General features: G+C 37.3%; 1 protein-coding gene across 1 annotated transcript; it reads right to left on the bottom strand.

The window, feature by feature from the left end:
• Positions 1–252: 252 nt before the first annotated feature.
• Positions 253–20,298, bottom strand: LOC128484671 (transient receptor potential cation channel subfamily V member 6-like). The gene is made up of 15 exons (XM_053461142.1): positions 20,178–20,298; positions 18,869–18,960; positions 17,487–17,609; positions 16,339–16,479; positions 14,914–15,012; positions 13,693–13,865; positions 12,746–12,892; positions 11,990–12,196; positions 8,751–8,837; positions 7,010–7,086; positions 5,622–5,787; positions 5,370–5,436; positions 3,422–3,690; positions 2,392–2,501; positions 253–588 (listed from the first exon to the last, which is right to left on the bottom strand). Exons 1-15 carry the CDS (start codon positions 20,234–20,236, stop codon positions 420–422), a joined length of 1,986 nt encoding a protein of 661 aa, XP_053317117.1. The 5' UTR covers positions 20,237–20,298; the 3' UTR covers positions 253–419.
• Between the last annotated feature and the right edge of the window lie 496 nt (positions 20,299–20,794).

The following is a 20,794-nucleotide window of genomic DNA, read 5'->3' as shown; positions in this document are numbered from 1 at the left end:
CAGTTGGTCACATGGCAAACAAAGACCTATGGCTATGCAGTCTGCAATCCGAGAGTAGAATAATGGGTTTATGTGTTTATCTAGAAGGCTTTGGAGAAAATGAAAGCTTTATTTACAAATAAGCGAAGCGAGTAGACCGATTAAGCTTCAGTAAGTAAGACCTGTACAAAACATACGTAGGAAGCAGGCAAGTGCATAAACTTAGACAGGAGGCAGAACGTTGAGGTATAATGAAATAAATGACAAGCGTGGTGCCAGTAATAGAGGAATGGGTATGGTTGATGATTTTAATAATAGTCTCTATGTGGCATAAAATATGAATGGGTAAATTTGCTGTTAAAATCCCAACTGTTTTGACTGTCCTAAAATCTAGAATCCTGATTCTTCCACACGTCATTTATATTCCAGTTGCCAACCTTCTAGGTGTGAGCATGGGCAAGGTGTTGATGGATGCGTTTGTTCTTAACCATGTTAGTTATGTCCGCATGAACAAGGCTCCAGTTCTTCAAAAGGGATTGCTTGGGTTTTTCAGGGTTTTCTTGTGTGTTCATTTTTTCTGGTAAAAAAACATTGTTTTTCTCATTCACTCTAGGGGGGAAAAAAGATCAAATAAAATAATCTATTGCTATTTGTCAAACACATACAGTTGTGATCAAAAGTTTGCATACCAGTGGAGAATTGGTAATATATGTACCGTTTGTTAAAGAAAGTGAGCAGGCAAAAACACACTTTTTATTTCTTATCCAACTGTAGGTTAGAACAGAAAGGCACAATCATAAAACAAAACATGGCGACAAAGAAAAAAAATGAAATGACCCCTGTTCAAAAATCTGCATACCCTTAGTTCTTAATACTACCGCCTTTAGCATCAATGACCGTGTGCAGTCTTTTGTAATAGTTGTCTATGAGGCCCTAAATTTTTGCAGGTGGTATAGCTGCCCAATCTTCTGACCACTGGAGGGTCAGCTTGGCCTTGTGCTTAGGGTCATTGTCGTGCTGGAAAGTCCAAGAGCGTCCCATGTGCAGCTTTCGTGCAGAAGAATGCAAATTGCATGCCGTTATTTTCTGATAACATGCTGCATTCATCTTGCCATCAATTTTCACACGATTCACTGTGCCCTTAGAGCTCACCCCCCCCCCAAAACACCAGTGTGCAACAACCATCCTCAGTGGGGATGTATTCTTTTCGCTATAGGCCTTGTTGACCACTCTTCAAACATGGTTGTGACTATAAAGCTCTATTTTGGTCTTGTCACTCCAAACTATAGCATACCAGAAGCTGTGTCAAGGTGTATTGTAACTGGGCTTTTTGTGGCGTTTGGTGCAGTAAAGGCTCCCCATGGCTCAGTATCCAGCCTGCTCAGTGCATCCAGGTGAGAGCTAACAAACTCATTGACTATTTATACGTGGGCACTAATTACAATTTAAAAAGCCATAAGTGTGGGAAATTAACCTTTAATTGTCATTTTAACCCGTGTGTGTCACCTTGTGTGTCTGTAACAAGGCCAAACATTCAAGGGTATGTACACTTTTGCTCATGGACATTTGGGTGATATCTGTTATCATTATGAATTAAAAAGGAGCCAAACAACTATGTGATAATAAATGGCTTCATATGATCACTAGCCTTAAATAAAAGAGTGTTTGTTTTTTTGCATGATCAGTCATACTTTCAGAATCAATGCCAACATTTGATAATTTCTGCCAGGGTATGCAAACTTTTGAGCACAACTGTTACGAAGACAGACTAACCAGATGTGTCTGGAGCCCCCCCCCTATACATAGTAAACCTTCATTCAGGTTTGTGTTGCCCTGCAAATCCATCTGTTCACCATTGCCTGTGGTTTATTGTTTAATGAAATTGTAAAACATTTGCTTTAGAATATGCTTTCCTGGAATCAAATGTATTTATTTTAATAATAATTTGTCATTTTTTATGATTTTGAATTATCTTATTTAGTTGAGAAATGTCACACATATAATACTTGCCAATATTTTTGCCCTAGTCTCCTTATTTTCATCCTTACAGCTGCATGTAAAGGACATGTTCGCTAAACATCTGAGTTTGCAATTATCAGATAAAACTATGACTTATTACTTTATAAAGCAGTTGGTACAGTAAATGCTGGAGTGGAGTTTACAGTCTTTCCATGGCTAGCACCTTGTAGCGATCAAAACTGTAACCCGTAAATAAACCCCAAATCGGCTCATCTCTATTGGAGCTTAGGATACCAGCTTGAACTCATTTAGATGAAATCTAGATTCGAATGGAACAACAGGGGACCCAAACTGTAGCTAACTCCTGACACTGAAATTGTGCCATTTGCCATGATCAGTGCCTATTTAGAGCTAGTGAATACTGTAATTTTCACTTGTCTTGACGTCAATTACCTTAGATACCACTTTCCTTTCTGCAGACCAATGATTTCCCCAGGGATCCCAGTTCTTGGCCACAGCCAGCTAGGGAGCATTCTTTCAAACATAATCGTTGTATCTGCAACCTAAAATAACATTTATTTAATACAAGAACCCAACCCCGTTAAGGGAATTAATGAGGATATGATATGCTGTATTTGTATAATACAGACTGGATGTACATGCTCGTTTCTGGTTGTTGGGGGTTATATGGCTATGCTGTAAATGCAAATCCCATACATTTCTATCTATGGCAGATTTTTTTTTTGTAATTGTTATTGGGTGTCCTGATTTAATCCTATCTTTATTTCTTTAATCAAGCCATTTCCTGGCCACATACGCAGTGTTTTTTTAGTCATTAAAGACCTTGCGCTCTCAAAGGTTAAGGGAACTGTTCAGTTACTGTCCCCAGTCTGGTGAACAGATTATGTAAATTACAGCTTCGATTTAACACAACCGTGCATGAAAGCAGCGCCACTTGATACACAAATCAACTTCTCCATTAGCTTGTCAGATCACCAAGAATTACTTAAAAACTGCATTAAAGTACAATGATGGCAAATGCTAGGATGAAATTATATTGTCAGAGCAGGTATATCCATGGGTTCAAGAAATGTTCTACTAGAATATTAATCATAAGTGATGTTGTTCAGTAATTGAGGAAATAAAGGCAAATTGGTCATAAAGAGAAGTATTCCATTCTTAATTTGCATTTGGGATACCTTCCACTGAACACCCTTTGCCTGGTAGCCAAGATTAAAAGAGGAGAGATATTTTTGTTTACCACAATGGTACAAATTTCTATCTCTCATCCCTTGTCGGTGGACTTCCAGACATAAGGGGTGTGATGAAACATTGTGTAGAAGAGTGGAGTGTTCTATTATGGATGCATTTAAAAAAAAAACTATTCTTCAATGTTTTTATAGGGTAGTTTGACTAATATTGTCACTGGATTTTTTGTTGCAGTAGATTTCGTGGTTAAAAGGAGTTTATTGTAATTTCTTACCTGTGCCCGCCATAAACTGGTGCGCTCACTGCTCACCCGAAAGTGAGTATCTGTCATCAGGGCGATTAGAAGGTTCAGCAGCAAAACAAAGGCGAAAAACATATATACCATGTAAAGAAGCGTTATTATTGTTGGCATGGTTACATTTGAAGGTACTTGCAGCTTGTTGAGACCCATCATTAACTGAAATAGTGTAAAAACTGTCTCTGGGAAGTCGTGAAATTGTGGAAACATGGTAGCATTCATAGCCTGGAAATGAACATCAAAAGCTGTAAAACGAAAATTGTGTTTCATTAGTGGTTAATTTGTACAATTATTCATTCGAGGCTAGGCTACAACATAGGCAAAACAAATATAGGTAATTGCATCCACACTAGATATTCCATGGTCAGCTGTAAGTGTTATTATTGGAAAGAGGAAGCGTTAAGGTGTGAAAGAACTTGGCTGGCCTACACAGAGCCCTGACCTTAACCCATTTGAACACCTTTGGGATGAACTGAAACAGAGATTGTGAGCACGGCCTTCTTGTCCAAAATCGGTGCCTGACCTCACAAATGTTCTACTGGATGAATGGGCAAACATCCCCAAACACTCCAAAACCTTCCCAGAAGAATGGAAGCTGTTACAGCTGCAAAAGGGTGGTCCAACTACATATTAAATGTCTATGTATTTTATGCAATGTCATACAATTCCCTGTTGGTGTAATGGTTAGGTGTCCCAATGCCTTTGTCCATATCATGACTGTATACACACACACTACTGTCACTTAGACATTTTCCTGTTGAAAAAAAAGCTAATTTTGATGTTAAAATAAATGGATCAAAAATACAGTGCAGATATTGTTTGTGTTGTCAATGACTACTGTAGCTGGACGCAGCTGATTTTTAATGGAATATCTTCATAGGCCTACAGAGGCCCTTTATCAGCAACCATCACTCCTGTGTTCCAAAGGCACATTGTGTTCGCTAATCTTCTTATCATGGCCCCTGTGAACATTTCGTCCTCAAAGTTGATGTGTTAGAAGCAGGAAAAAGTGTAAGGATCTGAGTGACCAAGGGCCAAATTGTGATGGCCAGACGACTGGGTCATAGCATCTCCAAAACTGCAGCTCTTGTGGGGTGTTCTGTTATTTTAATAATCAATTAGTTGGCCGATAATTTTTTAGATTAATTGGATAAAAAAAATTACATTTTTCTTTTATTTAAAATAATGTAAAAAAGCAGAGTAAAAAACTTAAAATTTACACTTTCATCTGTCATATTTAATAAAAACTATGAGAAAAAAGCCTCTTGTTTATATTTTCTTTTACATGCCAGTTATGCACATCTGACCCCCAGCTTGCCACTCTGCCCAAATACAAGGTACAATATATTAGTGAATAGAATACAAAGTTCACATAAGCGCCTGATCCCTAGTCACACAATGTAATAGAATTTCCTTTTCTTTAAAAAAATGTCTGTATCAAATAAAAGTTGCATATTATCTATTTAATTTGAGGCTTTACCATTTCCATTTTTTTCTTCTGCAGGTTCAGATTGCCACAAGATGCTTGCGAATATAATGGTGCTATATAAATCAACAAATAATAATGAAAACTCATGCTAGAGCTTTAACTAGAATTAAAGTAAACACCATTGCCTACAAGCAAACGGTTCTTGTTTTTAAGTTTTTGTTGACCTATATAAGTCAATGTCTCTTGCTACTTAATTTTTAGTGAACACTTAAAAACCACTATGTATAAACTTAGTAAATAAGTGTTTTGCATACAATCTTATTGGATTGTGCTATGAACAAAGCACTGTAAAGTACGGCTTATACAAAAAAATGAATTTGAAACAACTAGCAATTATCCTGCATTCTAAGTATAGGACATCTATTCCCATGCTGCAAAGCCACTAAAGATGAGAAATGTGTTTATCTTTGTGCTCTAAAATGTGTCATGTTTTACCTGCTGCAAATCCGATAAGAGCAATTGCCAGAATTACACAAAACCGTAAAAGATCATCAAGTATCATCTGAAAAATAAACATAGTAAATTAAAAAAGTAAGTTATTGTTTGGGGGAAAAAGCATTGATATGGCTCTTTTTCAGAACAGCAAGTTCAAGAAAATATGTGATTAGTTGTCTAAAGAATAACACTATAGCGTTTCTACAAGGATTCATTAATTTTAAGCATTACAGATGACGACCGCTGCCTCACCTTCTGAATCATTATGCACAAAGGTCCAAGCAGCCTGAATCCGCGAGCAAAATAGATCACATTACACCAGGCGCTTATGAGCGCCAGTGACATCACTGCTGTCTCCCCATCACTGCGAGCAAATCTCAGTATCACCACCGTTAGGATAAAGCAGCCATAAAGCAGCCTAAAAGCAAATATATATCGGTTATGGTATTTAGGATACAAAGAAATACATAATATACCTTTACGATAAAATAACTATCCAGCCATCCTGTTGAGGTGATGTTATATTATTATTTATTGATTGATTTATATAGCGGTATCATATTCCATAGCGCTGTTCAATGGGTAAATAGGAGATAACAAGTCATGCAAAATATAACAAATTAACATACAGAAAAGATAAGGAGGGCCTTGCTCTAAGAGCTTACAATCTAGAAGGAGTTTGGGAATATTACATATGAGGTTAATTCTTTATATTGTTTTATATGTGGGGGGTGTGCTGTGGAGACTGCGTGGATTATGATTTACAGTACTAACACATTTGTGTTTAAATTAAAGGATTTACCCTTAAAATGGACAAACTAGTATGACAAATAGCTGGCAGGGGGTGCATAATGCAGAAGCTCCTCATGCATTTTTAAAAGGGACAACATGTCCATTCAAAGGGAATACTTAGCTATCACTCGCATTAAAGTACATGCCCACGTGAAGCAGCTGCGCACTTTTATGAAGTTTTTTGTTTGTATTTTTTGGAAGGAATTTCAAATAAAGCCAAACGATTCTACTTATGATTCTATTGTGATTATGTTTGCTGGATCCTCAATATCAAAAAAGTTTTTTTGGAGCAACCTATGACTTTTTATTACTCCATTTTTGTACTGATAAAAAAGGGTAACAGCAAAATGTTATGTGTTTATGTTATATTATATATTGTTTCATCTTGCATGTTTTTAGCTATGTATTGAAAGTTCTATGCTACATTCTTCCATTCAGTGGTGTATTTACTTTGCATGCTGCCCTAGGCCCGACCCAGGGAAGAACCTGCAGCCACCTTCTCCACAGACGCCACCTTGGATGTATTAAAAAGTGCTGCGTGCCTTTAAGACATCACGTGGAGGGATATGATGTCATATCCCGGGAAGCTGTGCCTTAAAGGCATGCAGCGCCTTTAAATGCAGTGTAAGGAGGCTGTGCTGTGTGCTGAGCTTGCACATCATACATAGAATAAGTAGGCCAATCGGGGACATCTAAAATCTTCCTTGTCCACGTAGGCTTGATCGCCGTAGACTCTAGATCACGACAGGTCTGGATACGTCACTGTTTCCGCTGTGAGCAATTTCTACCAGAATTTAGTAGGGTCGTCTAGATTTATTTTAATATCTTATTTTAAATTAAATGCTTACATGATAACATGAAATGGTCCCCCTGTCACTGTATTTCCAAAGAAATGTCTTGGTCCTTTCCTGACCAGTCTGGAAATCTGGAACATTGAACAATGAATGTTGCAGAAAATAGACATATATGCAAATATTTTTTTTTGTCTATTTCTAAAATGTGTAATACAGCTGAAACAGTGTTTGAGTATTTTAGAACCATAACCTAATGCAGGCCTCCAAATGTTAGCAATAATACAGAATGACAATTATGACATAAAACATCCTATTATGTGACATCATGTGGAAATACCAGCATTTATGTAAAATTTGACTTATGTTAAATTTGTCTTAATTATGATATGATCTACATTTAAGTTACAGTAATGAATATACACAATCTGTTTTAACTGATAACTCAGATTATTGTATTGTTCTTGTCCATATTGAATACATAATTCAAACATTCACAGTACAGGTTGGAAAAAGTATGTGAACCCCTAGGCTAATCCGTTCAACAAAAGCTAATTGGAATCAGGAGTTAGCAAACCTGGAGTCCAGTCAATGAAGCCATATTATATGTATTTATATTTGTATTTATTTATTCATTAGCCATTGTACTTTTGAAGAAAGAGACAAAAACACTTTAAATGACAACTGCACTATTATAGCTTTTTCTTGTTTTCTTTCCATTTTATGAGTGCCCCTTGGTATACATATTGTTTCGAATAGGCATTGGATAGTGCTAGATTTGGGTTGCTGCTGTACAATGGGGAACTATTATGCATTATATAGATTTTTTTTGGTGATTTTCACTGACACTAACTACTTGCCACTATATCTTCCTTCTACCCAAGCCTACAATTGCATAGTGTAGCTCAACAGATCTAATTGGCATTTAATCATTTGAAATGCAAATGCAAGCACAGATAAAATTACTCTAATGCCCCTCTCATTTTGTCCCAACTTTAGATCATATTATGTTTTTACACAATTATTGTGTGTTTACACAAAGCATTCTAATCATTCTAATCTAATCAGTCCCAATAGGGCGATCAGAAACCAGTTTTCAATGTTGCATTGAGCACTTTAGAGTTTATACTCCATCTCCCGCAGAGGAGTTGCGGTAAGAACAGTCATACAGTAAGTATGATAGTCTTCCTACAGACATTATGATAGGGGTACAATAGGTATACATACATTTAGAAAGGGGGTCCTCTACGCCATAGCACCAACAGTTTACCTACCTACTGGAAGATTTACTTGTACATTAAATAGTAGGATAAGTATCCGAAGGAATACAGATGGTGGAAAAGCATCTGACCGTACAAAAATACAATAAAACCTGAATGATAACAGAATAACTGTTTTATATGATGCTGTTAGAGACTATTTATTGCCACACCAAACTCCCTTGAACGACTGCAGGTAAAATATGATCGAATGTCCACATTTAGAATTATGATAACTGAATATGATAAGCAAATATTGCGGTTATAAGAAGTAAGTGCTCTGTATACTGTAATGTTTGCAGATGTAAGAATCCGCCAAATGCTTTCTCCCAGAAATTCTAAATTCAAGAGGATTGCGTATATACATAAATAAGTCTGTTGGGTTACTTATGGCCGTAAAGGTTTAAGTACTTGTAGTATTTAAATGTGGATATACTAGTTTAAAGGTGTGATACATAATTTAAGCACTTGGTGTTTAAAGTGATTGCTATTTTATTGCACAGGTTATTCAATGCATTTTTCATCTTTCGAACACATACCTCAGCTATAAGAATTATAAAGGCACCTGTTATCACAATTATTTCTCCAAATAGTCGCACGTAATCATCTCTAGATATATACCATTCCTGAAAACAAAAAAGTCAGAAATACTTTTATACTTTTTAGAAAATGAAACAAAGTAAATTTAAAGCAACCAACCAGGATAATTCAACCATACCAACGACTCATGATGTGTCTAGGAAATTCTAGAATTCTAGCTTTTGCTCTAATACTCTAAGTAACCTGACAGCAGCATCTCCACATCTTTCCATTAAATGCATGTTTTATCTATTTCATTTGAGCTTCATCGCCTTTCATGGAATACCCAAATGAACCCCAACAGATGTCCTTTTAACTCACATCCAGATAAATCTTATAGAAAAGATGCCTATACAGCCCCAGAAGTTCCAACAACCTAATTTCTCCTAAATATCAGTATTTTTTCCCCAAGATGTTTATAGCTGTGACCTTATGCTGCCACCTAGTGATCAGAGCTGTTACTGATGATGTGACATGCATCACATATCACAAAATGTCTATGCTCTTCTATGAATTGCTTTAGCCTTGAGTAGATGTCTGTTGACATGTTAAAGTTCTTTTACTCAGTAGTCTCGGTTGCGTTCTTGAGATATTAACTGTCAGTGTGCAGTTTGTTTTTAGACTTAGCAAGATATTTATCTTGGCTTAATAATATGGCTTCAGAGATTGCCTGGTCTTACTCATCTTCAAGAAGTCGCTGCTTGTAAATCTGCACAGGACATTTTCACTTTCTATTTTCCTGTTGAGACCAGCAGCTTAGCTAGTCTTTAATTTATTATGAGATCTTTTCACTTTTTGCTCTAATATGCAAATAATAATAGATGACCATAGTGTTTAACCCCCTTAAGGACAATGGGCTGTCCCAAAACCCATTGAAAACAATGCATTTTGAGCCCTTACATGTACGTGCTTTGTCATTAAGGGGTTAAAAGGCGATCTTACAACTAGAGCAAACAATGATGTGGGTCATCAGTAGAACCATCCCATTGGTTCTACCGATGACCCAGAATCACTAATCATACGTAACCCTCATTGTCTTAAGGTCTTTTTGTCAGGGCCGTAACCTACATGGGGCAAGAGGGACAGGTGTCCCAGGTGCTTGAGCCACCCAGCAGCAAAACCTCCGCACTTACTTGTGTTTCTTCCCAGGAGAAGCTAAGGCTGCTGTCTGGGCCTACAGCAATAACTCACATCAGTGAGGGACGCCACCTTTAACCTTGGGTGCATCCTGTGATGCCAATGGTGCTTTTCCATGTTGTATCCCCCAGTACAAAGTTCCCTAGTTACATTTTTACCTGTATTTAACCTATGTTGCCCGCTAGTATAAGGGTCACTATACATAAGGCTGCCGCACCAGCATACAAAATTCCAGAGGGTCATTGAAAATAATATTACACCATGTTGGTTAGTTGGGCAATGACTCTGTTTGTGCTACTAGATCAAAAAATATTTCCAGTTTAATGTTAAAATAGTACTGGGTAAAATAATAGCGATATCTAAGCCAATAGTCCTGCAATAATTCATTTTTACAATGTTTTCTATCTGTACGATTCATTATGGTCATTATCTAGTTACTAGGTATAGAACCGATTCATAATTCCCACTTGATCCAGTATCGTGATTAACTTATCAAAAAATGTATATGTTAGTGGGGTTTTTGAAAAAAAAATTTTTTAGATCCTTTACTAGAAGCTTCTTTTTCTTATACGTTCTTTTGATGTCCTTGCTTTTATAAATCCCTGCACCATCTTTGCCTAGCAAGAAGGTGAGGTGCAACTAATCATTTGAAACATTTCTTGTCCTGACACAAATAAGTTCAGAACCCACATAAACCTGTCACTTTTGCTTCGCAGGTCATACTTTCGTTTGACCCTTTACTCTATTTTACTGTGCATCCACTCCATCCAGGGATTTATTCTTTATCACGTCTCTGGCTCCAGAAATCAGTCACGTGGAACACATGTAATGATTCACCGTATAGCCCGGCTTTCTCAAATCCATAGGTCCTGCCTCGCAATTTCATCTATTTAATACCTTCTGAGTCTTGCCTGGAATGATACTGATGTTAAATATGTTGGTTTCCTACAGAGGGGATAATTTGATAGTATAGTGTATAGAGCCTAATTTTGCCCTTCAGTACAAGTCAACTTGGTTATGTTCTAAAATGAAAAATATTATAACATAAGAAAAAGAAGCTTTCATATTAACTAATTTGGTTTAACTTCAAACTCATTGAAACAAAAGTTAATATATATGCCCCTACAGTGATGTATTTACCGCTCCCTCCGCACGGTCACCCTTACTACTCAAGAAGCTCCTAGAAAAGGGGGATACAAAAGAAGGTGTTCAAAGGAAACAATGTATTTCCTACAGAGGGGCGCTTGGGAGGTATGCAAGAAATTTTGAAGACAAAATGCAGAAGGCCATGCAAAGGGCACCCGATACTTCCGTAGTAAAACCATTACCGTTCTCAAGGCTATAGTTATCATTAGAAATATATAAATTTTAATAATAATAATAATAACAATAAAAGGGTCCTTTTTATGGTGTTTTTTGTTGTTGTTTGGGAACATATTCCAGAGCCCAGTTCTGTAAATGCATATACATTGAAGAGTGCTAATATTTAACAACAATCCTTGGGCTACAGTAGAAAAAAATAAATAAACCCCTGGATTGAGATAGGCCTATGCCCTAAGGCATAACAATATAATTTCATGCTGAAACCTATAACAACGTATACAGCAATATTACTTATGCACAGTTATATTTTCAGCCTGCAAAACTATCATCTTTATAATACGTCAAAAATCTTGCGTTTCCATTGAATATTCAAGTATTGGAAGGGTCCCGTTCTTAGTCTGGTTTATCTTGCAATGCAGCAATACTGTCAAACTGTAACAATATCTTTAAATTATTGTCATTCTCACCAACATACATGCAAATCATCACATTATGTATTCATTCATGCTAAATGTATTTTACGAGGATATCATAATCCTAGCAAATAGAAAAATATTAGCTGATCAGAAATGATGGTTGCGATACAAACACCACAGTTCAAGAAACTGCTGAGAGTTGTATTTATTACAAAACCCATATATACGGTAAATTTTAGTATATCGCTGAAAAAAAGGGGTTCTTTTTATCTACTAAATTTAGCAGAATTTGGCCATAAAAAAAAAATACAATTATATCTTACCTGTAACGGTTTTGTGACCACTCTCCTCTCCTCCCCGTATGCGGCCTCCCTCTCTTCCATTAGCGGCCGATACAAACAGCACGATGTCAGGATGGTAGTGTATAGAACATACAGCAGCGTGCAGAGTAAAAAGTACTTGTATCCAAAAGTTGACCATTTGAACAGAAGCAGTTCTTTCAGTGGCGTTATTTCTAAAAGATGTCTCGGCTTTAATTACAGGAATAAATATATATCATGAATAGAAAGATGATACTCAGTGGTGCAATACGTTATTGTTAGAATACTACCGGTATATAGTGCGCAAACTCACAGAAGAGAATCAGTTACTATTACTTGACATGTACCTGTCAACAACATGTGAAATGTATGTAGCACCACCATATTCCGTAGCGTTGTATAATGGGTAAACAGGACATAACAAGTAGTATATAAGGTAGCAATTCGCCTAACAGAAAGAAGGGGTAAGGGCAGCCTTACCCAAACGAGCTTACAAACTAGAGGGGGTAAAGGATGAGCTATTTCCTTAGAAAAATGGTTTTTGGTTCCTGTCAGCAATATTGCTGGTGTTAGACTATGTACAGTATATATGTATGCTAGATGAGTATGCTTGCTTCGAATTATGACTATTGGGTTTTTTAGGAAATATACGCTATATAAATCTGTTGCAAGGTGGCTAAGGTTTAGTTGAACTGTATATGTATAATATTAATTTATAGTTTGGTCTATTAATATGTACTTACTGTAGCAGGTACTCACCAAGCTGTTTTTGCAGGAGCAGATAACATCAATAACCGACTGCTTGTCATCCCAAGAATCAATTTCTGTTAGATCATACAATGCAGATGTTAGTGGGCCAAACGAACTGTAAGTATGTCTCTTCCTTTTCATGAAAAACCTAAACATCTAGGAAATAAAGCATTATTAGTTATTTACTTTCATCAGAAAATTCCTATAAATTCCTATAAATTCACAGATATTTACTCATCTGGGCTTCATGCCAGAAATCTTAATAGGTAAAAACGCACTTGGTAAGGAAACAACATGGATTTATTTAAGATTTGACCATAGATTTTCATTTGATAGATATATATGTGCTCCTGCTTCTAAGCCTTATTGATGGTGGATTGCTTAAAGGCAGCACTTTAAAACCTTGTTAAGTCCTCTCCTCATATATATATATATTTTAATTGGCCAAATGGTCCTTGTCTTGCTTGCACACTGTAGTCAGAAAAACAACTGGAACCCTCAAATGTTAAAAGCATATTTTAATAGGTGTACAAATTCAGAATGAAAGGATAAAAAGTGGGTAAAGGTTGGTCAAAAAAGGTGAAGTTGGAACATGAGTGTCTGATCTACCATTAAGCCTCACTCATTCAGCCTCCTGCACACCCCCTCTAACCATGGCTTGCCTACTGGGCCTACTTTGGCCCTTCTTGTTTTTTTATAGCATTACAGTAAAACAGAAGCATGTACAGAGCCGGCAAAATGATTACATTTTTACATTTTACCATAAAATACATAATTGTGTTACAGGCAGTTTATAAAGCAGTACACATGAAATGCAATTATTCTTGTGTTGCCTCCATTCAAGACATTTCTAAATTGCTCAAAGGATATAACTTTGGGGAAATGGAATTATCATTTTATTTAACTAGAAGGTGAAGGTACACATAGGTTTAAATGAAATGGGCGTATAGTCTTACCACTGTATCTCCTTCTTGTGCAGCCAGCTTTAACGGTGTCAGTCCATCATTATTAGCAATGCTCTCTAAATGGGCAACTTGCTCTTCAGGAATTAGCGAGATTAAAAAATCATATGTCTTGCAAGCCATAGCCTTATTAGGATGCAGAACCAGAATATGTAGTACTGTATTTCCTTCGGGGGGAAACGGAGACATTAGCATCCTTCAATAATTCAAGCTAATTTATTGAAATGCAATATTTGCTATAAATTTGTTTGAAGGTTTCAGTCTTTCACAACAACTAGATTTTAGAGATCCTTACCAATAAAAATCATGTACCTTGCATTTTACTATTCAAAGGCTGTATCAATGACAGCTATTACCTAAACTACGTGGACATGAGGAGGGATTACTGTATTTGCTCGATAAGACGACCCCCCCAAAATGTGAATATTAATTTAGGAAAAAAGAAAAGGCCTGAATATAAGACTACACCATAGTAAATATTAATTCACATGTGAACTATTTTTTCATATTTAATAAAAACTATGATTGAGAAAAAAAAATTTCTTGTTTTTTCCTTTTATTTGCAAACCTGCCCCCCAGTTATGCACTTCTGCCCCCTGATATGCCTTATACCCCCCTGATTTGCCATTCTGCCCCTCAGATATGCCACTCTGCCCCTCAGATATGCATTATACCCCCAATATGCCACTCTGCCCCCAGATATGACTTATGCCCCTATATGCCACTCTGCCACCCATGTATGCTACATACCCCCCAAATATGCCACACACCTCCCTTTATATGCCACTCTGCCCCCCCCCCCGACTTGCCCCCCATGCTCCAGACTCCCTGGTGTCTAGTGGGGGGCAGCTGGTGGACTTCCAGGCAGCAGCGGAGGTTGTCAGTGTGCATCATGCAGACCTTCACCGGCTGCCAGAAAGCAGGATCCAGGTCCCCTGCAGCGCTGCTGGGGGTCTGGATCTTAGTCTTATAGTTAGACCTCTGTTTGCGGTTGGGTTCTAGATGACCTTGAATATAAGATGAGGGGTATTTTTCAAAGCATTTGCTCTGAAAAACAACTCATGTTATATTAGAGCAAATATGGTAGGTGGTGTCAGAAAGCTACACATGAACGTTGATTATAATATTTATTAAAATAGTATTAGCAACATCAAAAGAGTGTAACCCACGCACATTATCTTTGACTGCTTAATTATTTTATTTATTATCTACTACCTTGGTTGTCTTGCAATTGCAAAGGTGCTCCACTTTCAACCAGCAGCTGAAGAATCTCCTGATTCCCCACGGAAGCAGCAAAAGATGTGACATACTCCCCTAAAATAAAAATGAAATTATTATACTTTTGGTCCAGGTATATGTCAATGGCAATAAATTGCCTTTAGGATTGTAGCTTTGTTGAATGTTAAATTTGTTAAAACGATTAATACTGTAAATGTATAAGGCCCACAATTTGATCGATTTTTCCTGTTGGTTATAAACAGGGCCGGCCGAAGACTTAACGCCGCCTGGGGCGAAGTTTAAAACTCCGCCCCCCCGCCAACGCCGGGGGGGGCATTTTAAACTTCGTCGACGCCATAACCCCCCCCCCGGTACTTACCTTTAAACAGTCCTGCGGCGAGTCTCCCTGCTCTGCCACGGTGCCGGCTTGTAATGATGAGTGCCGGAAATTGACGTCACTTCCGGCGCTCTGCATTACAAGCCGGCACCGGGACCGAACAGGGAGACTCGCTGCAGAGGAGAGAGAGAGAGAGGGGCGCCAAGCGGGTAAGCGAAAACCACTCGGTGCCCCTCTCTCTCTCCTCCGCTTCAAAAAAAAAAAAAAAAGTGCTTGGGGCGGCAAAGTGCCGCCCCTTCTAAAGTGCCGCCTGGGGCAATTGCCCCAGTCTGCCCCATTATAGGGCCGGCCCTGGTTATAAATCACCAATATCTTGAATCTATGCTGTTCTTATGCTGAGGCTGCTGTGAATAAAACATTTTATCTTACTATACTACACAGTTTGAAAGAACATCCAGTCTGATGGCACTATTTAGCCCATGTAGTCAGCCCTTTATTTCTACCTTCTGTAAGAACTAGGGTCAGATGACTTCATTGTCTTTTCCTGCAAAAATAGCTAAATCAGCCCGTTGTTATTCATGTAGTATAATTAAACATATTCCATCTCACTTCAACTCATGCCTTTGAATTGGTGGACAGTATACATTGCAGGTTATAGAGTGAGAGAATATAAGGCAAGTTAGATTTTTTTAAACATAAACCTCCCTTCCCCAACCTGCCCCTCCGTTAAGGATGCTCCAACGTAAGTAATGGCTCAGATCCCAGTGGTTTGTATGAATCTACAGTATATTAATGCAAAACTTTAAGCGATAAACTCTGGACCAATGGAAACAGAAAATACAGTAAGGTAATCAAACACAAATGACCTCTATCGCCCTGATTTCTGCACCAAGGTGATAGGGTCTACTTTCTGCCAATATTAAACCTTGTGCTATCGCTGACATAAGATCTGTATTTTAAGTTATGTGATTAATAATGGAAAATTGACACATCGACAGCTTTTCTGGCAGTGTATCAGTAAATTAACTTTGCAACATCTCCAATAACCTAAATGACATCTGCTCAGCGTGACCCATCAACCATACCGTAATAATAGTGTCCTTTCCTCCTTGGAGCAAAAAATGTACCCACAGCTCGAGCATTTCGTGTGTCTGCTTTTCGTGCAATTAACTCTTTAACCATGTCTGCATTCTGGTTTATAATTGCTATGTGTAAAGCCGTCTCCCCTGGGGAAAGAATCACAAGAATAATCAATCTTAATAAATTATCGTAAAAAAAAAAGGAAGGATTCCATTTAAATTATAGTATCTTGCCATTTATCTAAAATGTAATACAAATCGATCAGCCTTCTTAATAGATCAATATTCATCAACAAACTTTATTACGTTCCATTGTCATGTAACCAATTAGTAAACACTTTCTAGCAATTATAAACTGCATATTTTGCATCTGTCTTCATTAGAAATCTTGAGTAATCAATGATTTGAGAGCTGATTTTCTACACAAAGGTGGCATATTTAAGGCATTGAATCTGCGTGGAATAGCCCCAGGTTGGACGCATGCTGTTGTTCACCGGGCTGCGGTGCAGGGAAGAATACTGATGTTGTTTTGATGACCCTTTACAGGTTGTCTCTAAAGGAGACAGGTCATCAACATTGTGTGACCCTGTCAATTCAATGTTTTGTTTTCTGTTATGGCAAGTATCCAGAATTTCAGGGTTTTACTGGTTTCTACTAATCATACAAGAACACAAAAAAGTGTTCCTTAGCAAACGAATTTCTAATTTTAAATACCTGTATTGGAACCATCCATGGCTGATTTGGATAATGGATTTATAAACAAGAAATTGTCCTACTATATAGTGCAGAGGATTTAAGCAAACAGTTACAGTAACATAACAGTAGCTAACCCAAAGCCATTGAAAATGGGCAACCAGCTATAGTCCCTCTTCATCAGGGATTCAGGGAGTCATTCCCACTTTCAGGTTTTAGAGAAGTAATATAACTAATAACTATAACTAATCAATCATCTGTCTATCTATCTATCTATCTATCTATCTATCTATCTATCTATCTATCTATCTATCATCTATCTATCTATCTATCCCACAAGCTGATTATATTGTTCTCTTAAGTAGAGGGTTTAATGTGTATTCTCACAATGTAACAGTAAAAATGTATTTTTATTTTGTGCACAAATGCATTAACTTGACACTAATACATGATGTATGTACCTTTGTATATTTCACATTCGATTGATTTATTGATAAGGAATGGAAATGCATCCAACAGAAGAACTAGAGCCTCCAAGTTATTGTACAGAGCTGTGAGATGTAGCACATTTTCCCCCATAGCACCTGTGGAAGACAGAAAAAAAGATGATCCTTAAATTCTAGGATTTAAATATGCTACTGTGTTGCGGGAAGAACTGAACTTTCAGCAATACACGTATTTGTTCTCACACAACCCAGTGGTGATCACCCACTGATGAGCTTCTGTACCTTCTGTCTATTTGTTTAAATAAGTATAACTGTAAAACACACATCAAAAAGCTCCATGGAGTCAGAAGGCACGATTTCATAAAGGTCAAGGCCTGCATATACCGTGAATGGTTTATAACTGGTTCCATTCTGTACTCAAAGGGAACCTTGTCTACTGCATTCAACTTTTGCTGAATTATCCACTGGAACCACTAGACTTTATGTACAAAGGAGAGTTTTTGTGACACAGTTTGATTTATGGGCAGGTTGTCACAGAACTACCAACTGCAGCCAAGAACCCATCTTCACCACACAATAAGCAAATATCAAGTTATAATTAATGAAGGAGGTAAGCAGACATTTTGTTGTTTTAAAAAAATAAACAGTTTGAAATTTGCGTTTCTAGTTCTCCATGAATGTCCTCCAAAATAACGAATAAGGACAAAGATTGATCGGTAATTGCAAGAACTGCATTATATTGAAAAAAAAAAAGGCAGATGATGCCTAAATACTTGGATGAATTATATTCCATCTTGAGTTTGAGATGCCCCACTTGGCTGTTGGTGCCCAAAGAAAAACAAAGTGTAACAAATTAACCTTCACAAAAGAAAAACTTCAAGGTGCTGTCCCACCCTGCCATCACCAATACCCCCACAAGCTGAGTCTGTCTCTTCCGTCAGGATGGAACTAGTCTGTGTGTCGCTGTCTGATCTATTTTTATAGAGTGACTGATGAGTTCTTCCCTCCCCTGGATGTATATAATAATAAAAATATAAACCCTAAAGAAAAAGAAATGGGGATCCGATGACCCCCTATCTTGTGTGATGCTTGTCTTTAGTCTCACACACTGCGCAAGTTGCTGCATTACTACCGCAGGGTCACGGAACATCACATTACTTCACTGGTATCTCACCTCCCCGATTGGGCCGACCCAATTCGGATCAGCTCTGGTTGGTACTGAGGCAGGTGACTAATTTGTCTCTGACACCCTGGGGAGCCCATTTCTGATATGGCTTTTATAACAAAATTAGCCGTTCATCAAATGAATCTGATATCACAGGCATATTGTTCTGGAGATCTAGTTGAACTAACAAGGACATATTTAACAATGCAAAGGCATCCCACATCTAACATACCTTTCACCAAAGGATCAACACCCTCTTCAATTAGTCTTTCCAGTACTTTGACATTATTTTCCTTTGCTGCTTTAAAAAAGAGAGTTCTGTCTCTGTGGGCAACATAAATTACAAGTTAAATATTGATTTGGCCACCATCAACACCTAGCCAAGTTTAAACCAAGCAAAAAGATATATTATAGATTCGTTAGTGTTGCTGGTGTAAAAACATGAAATAAATATGCAAAAAATGCAATCGCACAAATGTTGGGATAATTTTACAATGTTTTTCAGAAAACATCAATCACACTAAAAAGCAGGTTTGTGGGCCCAAAAATTGACAAAAAAAAATTATATTCCAAAACAGAAGTATATGTATAACGGCTGGCTATTTATACATATCTTTACCCCACAAGAGCAACTTTAGTTATTGAAACCACAATACACTTGTGGGACCTTTATAAATCACCCCCATAGTCTCTAATTGTATGCATTGGAGTATTTCAAGAGACGCAAAACCTAGAGGTAGGGGATATCAGTATTTATAGGGTGCCACTTCTTTATGGATTCACATACTAAATGTGATACATGTGCAAATAGGTAAGCAGATGTAAGCAAAACTATATTGAAAATTGTCAAATCTGCAAAAATCGTGAATAATATTTTAATATGCACATTCACAGGTGCCAAACATGGCAAATATAACATTTTCTACGTGCATATTATCATAGCTAGGGACCTTCTAAATGAGCTGACCCTGAGATTCTTTAAATATTAAGCCATTAATGGCCTATAATGCAATTTCTATGTAGCGACTCATCAGATATGTTAACCAAATTACTGTAATACCTGTTCTCAAGGAAACCTTGACTTGCCATTATTTAGAGATACAATTTAATTCACCTACATTCAAACCAGGATGTGAATCATAATAAACTGATAGCAAAAGCACTAATTAGGAGTCTTAGATGTCATCAGATCAATGAAGAGTATAAACGAGTCAGTCCCATACTGTGTGACCCTGAGAATCTGCCCCCCCCTACCCTGAGAGTTCCCAGGTATGCATCTTATTGATAAGTTCGTATGATGGATCTAGTTAAATGTTCTGTTTCATTGCTTCTAAAAATCACAAGCTGGCATCTATTCTTTTCTCTAGATAAAACAAACATCAAAGATCCATAAAAACAACTCATTGGAGAAATCCTCCCAGAACATATAGCTCTGCTATTTTTCTGTGTCGCATAAGACCATTGGTTATATTCAAGCTCATGTCGTCTCTTCTCATATCTTTTCTGTATTTAAAGAGCCCCTGACACACTTTCACACTTACCTTGTATTACTGTTTCTCAGGTTGTTGAGGACAGCAGTTAAGCTTTCCTTAGGAAGCATGTTGACAAAGGTTTGATTCCTTCATATGGATTAATGATCTCTTCCTCTTGTGCATGCTTAAAAGTACAGCGGGGATTAGCTGAGTGACATCTATCCTCATACCCTGCAGCCTTACTGGGGATTGTGTATAGTATACAAACGCTTGGTGTTGTAGACGGTTATCTTAAATGGTTGTTGTGTTTATAAAATAAACTCAATCAGGTTTCTGCTGTTTGAACGGAATATTTCATTAAAAAGGTAAAAACCTGTTATGATAATAAAAAGCGGTAAAATCATAACCAGGCCGCTTCCTTTCTGCCAGAGACCGCTTCTTTACAGACTCTTAACCTGCAGCGAGTCCTTCATCAGGATCGTCTGACATTCATTGAATGTCATGTTAAATGTGTCAAATATAGAATATCAGTGTTAATTGGCTGCAGTCTGCTCTGTTTCATTCAGTGTATATACAGATGCACATTCATTGACAGTGATGGCTGCTGCGAGCCATTATTAAAATGGAATATGCTTTAGAAATCATTCAACTAAATGTATTGGTTATAAAAAATAATAATTTACCTT

Source organism: Spea bombifrons, chromosome 3 (genome assembly GCF_027358695.1).
Source record: "Spea bombifrons isolate aSpeBom1 chromosome 3, aSpeBom1.2.pri, whole genome shotgun sequence".
In the NCBI taxonomy this organism is placed as follows: domain Eukaryota; kingdom Metazoa; phylum Chordata; class Amphibia; order Anura; family Pelobatidae; genus Spea; species Spea bombifrons.
This window is presented reverse-complemented; position numbering and strand designations above follow the sequence as displayed.

What these genes read in the sequence shown, in the direction of transcription:
- LOC128484671 (XM_053461142.1), bottom strand. Translation starts at nt 20,236, where the DNA reads ATGCTTCCTAAGGAAAGCTTAACTGCTGTCCTCAACAACCTGAGAAAC. An exon ending in CTGAGAAACAGTAATACAAG is followed by an intron (nt 18,961 to 20,177) that starts GTAAGTGTGAAA and finishes TGTTGCCCACAG; the next exon opens with AGACAGAACTCTCTTTTTTA. An exon ending in GGACCATTTCATGTTATCAT is followed by an intron (nt 5,788 to 7,009) that starts GTAAGCATTTAA and finishes ATTTGCTTTTAG; the next exon opens with GCTGCTTTATGGCTGCTTTA.